The sequence below is a fragment of the Alosa pseudoharengus genome, unplaced genomic scaffold, assembly GCF_046254945.1.
Source record: "Alosa pseudoharengus isolate Yale_2024_CS ecotype anadromous, Long Island Sound unplaced genomic scaffold, YU_APseudo_1.1 YU_APseudo_1.1_scf_18, whole genome shotgun sequence".
NCBI classification, from domain to species: domain Eukaryota; kingdom Metazoa; phylum Chordata; class Actinopteri; order Clupeiformes; family Clupeidae; genus Alosa; species Alosa pseudoharengus.
The window spans coordinates 29,087,124-29,093,272 of NW_027468650.1; the positions used below are offsets into that span (position 1 = coordinate 29,087,124).

The following is a 6,149-nucleotide window of genomic DNA, read 5'->3' on the forward strand; positions in this document are numbered from 1 at the left end:
AGACCACTGGCTTAACAAAAAGAGTGGATGATGCATTGTGAGAAGATGAGCCAAGTGAGTCATTTAACCTTGCCCTCAAAATCTATACTGCTTTGTCATCCGAGATGAACAAAGATCTGCCAACCATGGCTATTCATGTCAAACTTAATACAAAACCCTTTTTTGTAAACCTGCATATATGAATGCTCTTCCTTACTTCATGTAGAACGTTTGACTTTAATAGTATTGCGTTCTGTTGTGTGTTTACAATGCTTCTACAAATATAATATTAGTTAATATTGCATAAATATTAAGGGTGACTGTGTATGTGGTATCAATATCGACAAATTAAAATCACACTGATTAAACTATTTAGCATGTAGTCAATAACTTGTGTACAAGCTATGCCTCTCAAATATATCTACCTATCCATAATTAAATTGAAGCATAGTTATATTCCTATCCATAATTAAACTGAAGCATAGTTATATTCCTTGCTGTCCATGGGCAGCCAGTCAACAGATACTTGGTAACCCAGTAACACACACACACATACACACACACACAAAGAAAGGACAATAAGTCACCTTGACCTCAGTTCTCCATTCCCCCATTGTTTCTAAGACAATAGGCTGCTGTTTGCTGTTCTCTCCTCAGAGAGGAGCTGGAGCGGTTTGTGGACAACGGCACCCTGACCTGCCTGAAAGTCAGCTTCTCCAGAGACACCTCCGAGGGGGCCCAGTCCCAGTCCAGCCCCAGATATGTCCAGCACAACCTGCTCCTTCATGCTAAAGAGGTTGCCAACATCCTTCTCAAAGAGAAGGGCTACTTCTATGTCTGCGGGTGAGTTAATTTCAATTTTCAATTTCAATTTTATTAAGGATAGCCCCTTGAGATGAATCATCTCGTTTTCAAGGGGGTCCATCAATACATTACATGCCCTTTTTTGAAATAATAACAAAATACATACTAGACAGGACTCACAAACACATTCACACTCAACACAACAAACATTGTACCCCAGACCAGCCCCCAACCCCATTCCTCACCAACCACTAAGTTTCCAGCACATAGGCATGTAAACAGAAACATAGGGTACATTAGCACGCCTGCGAACTATACATAGCACTTGAATAAAATAAAATAAAATAATCACAATTTATACCCTTCTCTTCACTCTGAGCATGAAAAGACAAGAGAGAGATATAATTAAGAAAATAAAAATAATAATAAAAACAAATAATAATAAAAAATAAAATAATAATAATTTAAAAACATGAGCAGGGAGTTTCAATATGCATCATTATAGCTGATTTGAAAATTTGGAGAGATGTGATAGACCTTAGAGAGGAAAGAAGTGCATTCCAGTCTGCCGGTGCTCTAAATTTAAAGGCCCGACACCCAATTTCCTTATTGAGCCGTGGGGTAACTAGGAATAAGTGGTCTGTGTGCCGGAGACTGTATTGGGAACTGAAGGGAATTAATAGTTCTTTCAGGTATAGCGGGCACTTAAGGTAAATACATTTAAAAACAAAAGTTAACCAGTGGAGCTGCCTCCTGTTTTTGAGACTTGGCCAGTTCAAGGCCTCATACATTGTACAGTGGTGGGTTCTGTAGGGGCACCGGAGCACAAACCTACAGAGACTATGGTATAATACATTAAGAGGACGAAGATTTGTATCAAAGGTACTGCCATAGATAACATCACCATAGTCCAGTATCGGGAATAATAATTGCATCACAATTCTTTTCCTAACATCTTGTGAAAAACAATCAATGGAACGATAAAGAGATTTCAGGGAGCCAAGTATTTTTTTTGTTATATAATTAATATGTGATTTAAAGGATAGCCGTGAATCAAGCCAAATACCTAGATATTTAAATTCCTCAGTTTGTTCGAGTACTGAACCATCATTCAGGGTAATTGACCAGTTACTTGACATCATTGAGTCAGGTCGGGTGGAAAACAACATATTGTATGATTTTTTCTTATTTAAGAGAAGCTTATTTGATGAGAACCATGACTGAATCCGGGAGAAATTAAATTGCAAAGTATCTTGTATTTGGGAGACATCGGCTCCAGACGCATACAGAACTGTATCGTCAGCATATAAGTGGATAAGACAATCAGAACAGACTTGCGGGAGATCATTAATGAATATTGAGAACAACAGAGGGCCCAGTGATGAGCCTTGTGGAACACCCTTATCAATAATCTTATACTCTGATTGACTTCCCTGAAAGGAGACACATTGAGTTCTATGGTGAACAAATGAATTAAAGAAAAATAAAGCATTAGTAGAAAGCCCTATAGTGTATAGTTTGTCTAGCAGAATGTATGGGTTGACCATATCAAAGGCTTTTGATAAGTCGATAAATATGGCACCTGTGGGCATGTTATTATCAGCTGCTGACAGAATGTCATTTGTAAATTTTAGGAGGGCAGTAGTAGTTGAGTGGCCTGGTCGAAAACCTGATTGGTGTTGAGATAAAATGTTGTTTTCTGTAAGATATGATGATAATTGATTAAATATAAGTTTTTCAAATATTTTTGCTATGCTATTAATAATCGATATTGGTCTATAGTTATTAACATCAGAGGTGTTTATGAAGAGGAGATACCCTCGCACTTTTCCAGGATGACGGTGTTTCAATTGGTCCAGTTAGCCTGGACCAATTGAGGGATTATACTAGAGAGCTCTATGATTATTAGGCCTGCAGCACCACTGTCCCTGATTGCTGCTTCCTTTTCAAAGATTCACTGTTGTTGTGAGTTTAAGGATTTTGATTATGTATGTCTGATAGGTAGCCATCCCAAAGTAATTTACTGACCCAGGCTTTGCTTTGTTCAAGCACTGTTGACATTGATTCCTACCAGAGCTTAAGCTGATGAGTATGAAGTGAGTGACTGACTATTGTGAAAATCCCTGAATACACTGAATTGATTATCCAAGGGGCATGTATTGAACCAAAATCTCAAGATCTACTACTGTAGTGTTAACACTGCTTTACCCCTACTTAAAGTCCTAATGTGTGTGTGTGTGTCTGTCTGTCTGTCTGTCTGTCTGTCTGTCTGTCTGTCTGCCTGCCTGCCTGCCTGCCTGTCTGTGTCTGTGTGTGTGTGTGTGTGTCTTGTCTTGCAGGGATGCTAAAAACATGGCCAAAGATGTTAATGATGTCCTGGTAGACATTATTGTGGCCGAGATGGAGGTGGACAAACTGGAGGCTATGAAGACTATAGCCATTCTGAGGGAGGAGAAACGTTACCTGCAGGACATATGGAGCTGAGCCGCGTCCAGAGACATCTCCCCAGAGTGCTGACCTAAGACTGCCTGCACGGATTACCAGTTTTAAAGGGCCGAGATGTCAGTCACTGTCTCCCTCACCTCCTGCCTTTCAAAGACTGCACATACTGTATGACTTAGACAGATGCATCAGTTGAGTGGTTTGAAATAATGATCTCCAGCAAACTGGACTTGAAACTTGAAGAATTTTACTCAAGAATTTGTTTGTGCCAGAATTAATGTGCATGTGCATATCGCTCGCACACACACACACACACACACACACACACACTAAGGTGCCACACACACACACAACAAACTTGTGCCTTGCATCCATAAACTGTAATGTATGACACAGAATTCATGGTGAGAAGACTATTCTCCAGGCCAGAGGCTTCAGTGTGCAAGCGAAAAGGACATTGATATTGGTTAGTAGGCTACAGTTGATAGCAGTAATGTCACTGCCACACATGCAATATATAATGTCCTTACCAGTATAAACTGAACTTTGGCAGGCCATCACAGTTTAGTGAATTATTTGCAGAATCTCTGTACAATAAATGCCCTAAAATCTCAAATAAATGTTACCTTTCAAAAGGCAGGCTGTGAAAGAGTTCATGTGTCAATGAGCATTAATGATCTTCAATCACAGAATAGGTAGATTCTCTTTCTCCCTCCCTTTTCACATGAGGTTTTGACATCTTGTGGTGGACCTACTCCAGAGGTGGAGAATTCTGGTTATATCTTGACAGTGCTTTTCGTGTTCATTTCACAATGTCAAGAATTGACATGAAAAACAGACCTCTCGACGCAAGTCTATTTATTCCCTTAAATGTGGCCCCTTCTTAAGAGAATAATTTCCTCATCTGTCATTTCCTTTTTCCTGTTTCCACAGTGTGCGACTTTGCTTCTTTACTTTCCCCTTCATCAGAGCATTGATCTTCGAGATGTTTTGTTGTGGTGTTTGTTTTGGTGCTGCTGCTGTCTATATTTGAACTGAAAGCAAAATTAAGTTCAAACACTCGACTTCAGCTTTGATTAAATCAATCTTTTTCATAGAGCTTTGATATGTACAATTAATGGTGCAGGGATCGTAAATCCCACCTCATTCACACAACACACAAGAAATGAGCTGTCATCCAAAAGCCTCTCGGCTGCTCTGCATGCAGTGGACTACTCAGTCTGCCCGTTCACACATCCACCTGCAGTGTCTGACCGGGCACTGAGCACATTGGGAAGGCCCTGGACAGGAGGGGATGATTCACTGCGACAGTATTTCAGTGGGTCAAAGCAGTAATGAGAGGTGTTCATCATGAACAAATAAGCATCTAATCCCAAACCCCCGCAGGCAATGGAGTTCACAAGCGCAGGTCTGCTGCATGGTCCTCATATCACTGCCATGTTATAACCCCCATTAGCGTGCTGAGGGACAGGAGGAGTGCTAGAGGTTTTTCAACTCTGTAAGCTCTAACAAGATGTTTTCTTATTATGTTAATTAAGCACATCAGTTTGACACAACACACTTGTTTTGAGTAGAATAATAGAAATGTAAACAAAATGGACTATACTAAAATGATGCATTGTGAATGTATATATCAGTTTTAAGTGGACTGTGTCTATTATGTATTACTGTATAATAATAATAATAATAATACATATGCATATGAATATTGTATATTTATAAAGTGTGTGCTATTTAGAAGCAGGTACTTTTATCCAAAGGGCCATGGACTTAATTCCACAGTCAGCAATTCTCAGGCACCAATGCTAATACTGCTCTATAGTAATGTCTACCTGCATAACTGTCATGGAAGACACAACATAGGATAATTGATTGAAATATAAATGATGTTTTAGTTTTTAAATTAAAAGTGACTGTTTCTGGTATCATACACATGCAGGTACTCTTATGAGACCGTTGAAGGAGGATCACTTGAATATAATAGTTGCCCCAGTAGGACAGAATGTCCTGGTGGTCAAGGCTGGACAAATGCCATACTTCATATAAAAATTTGAACAGAGATTCTTTTTCCACCAGTAAGCTTTGTGTGGACCATTCAAGCTTGCGCAGGAGACCAAAGGAGCCAAGTTTGATAAGGAAGAGAAATTTCCGCTTATAAATTATTCAGCAACAAATAAATATATTGTACTGATTGCAGTTACAATAAGCCCGCAGTCAGCACAAGCCCTGCAATGAAATCTGACCTGTGACCAATATATGCTGGGACCCACAAAAAACCACAGCGATAAGAAATGGCTGCCCACTCAAGCCTTGCCTTGGTAGATAGATATAAAACCCCATTTTTATCACATAAAGTGGAGCAAGCGGTGGGTAGGGATAGGCACCAGTGCCTGAGGCATCTACACTCACAACGACAGAACTGGCCACGATAAATTACAATGGCGCTTATAAAAGGATTGCCATTGTCAAAGTAACATTTGGAAATGCCCCCTCTTTTTACATTCTACATTACAATTGGCCACTTTTTTATTCTTCCTGTGAGTGCTGGGCCCTTTTTTAGTGGGTACATTTACTTTATGGTCCTCCCCCTCCTGAGTAGTCACTGCTGCATTCAAAGCAGTGTGTAGAGAGATACACTATCTACACACTGGTAATGGATGCCAAACATTAAGAGTACAGAATTCAATTACTGAATTTCATGAATTGAGCTGAATTTCTATTGACTGAAATGTAAAAGCTTTGGAAAGCAGTTTCGTTAGAATAGTCAACACAATTACATATTTAAATGCAATAACACACAAAAGTCAAACACAAAGTATATTTGTCCATGTCTCTCTCTGACATCATGCTGGATGTTTCGATGACACACAGGTACATATGCATACATACATTTACATTTGCTGCATGAGAGCCTTCATCTGGTT

At 39.5% G+C, this 6,149-nt stretch overlaps 1 protein-coding gene across 2 annotated transcripts in view; it reads left to right on the plus strand.

Annotated features, from left to right (window-relative positions):
• Window positions 1-3,864, plus strand: part of mtrr (5-methyltetrahydrofolate-homocysteine methyltransferase reductase) — a 30,284-nt gene extending 26,420 nt beyond the window's left edge. For both annotated transcript variants that reach the window (XM_076290833.1, XM_076290832.1), the window contains 2 exons: window positions 637-822; window positions 3,123-3,864. In XM_076290833.1, the coding sequence (XP_076146948.1) occupies window positions 637-822; window positions 3,123-3,267 (331 nt within the window). In that variant the 3' untranslated portion in view covers window positions 3,268-3,864. The remainder of the gene's footprint in view (window positions 1-636; window positions 823-3,122) is intronic.
• The last annotated feature ends 2,285 nt before the right edge of the window (window positions 3,865-6,149 follow it).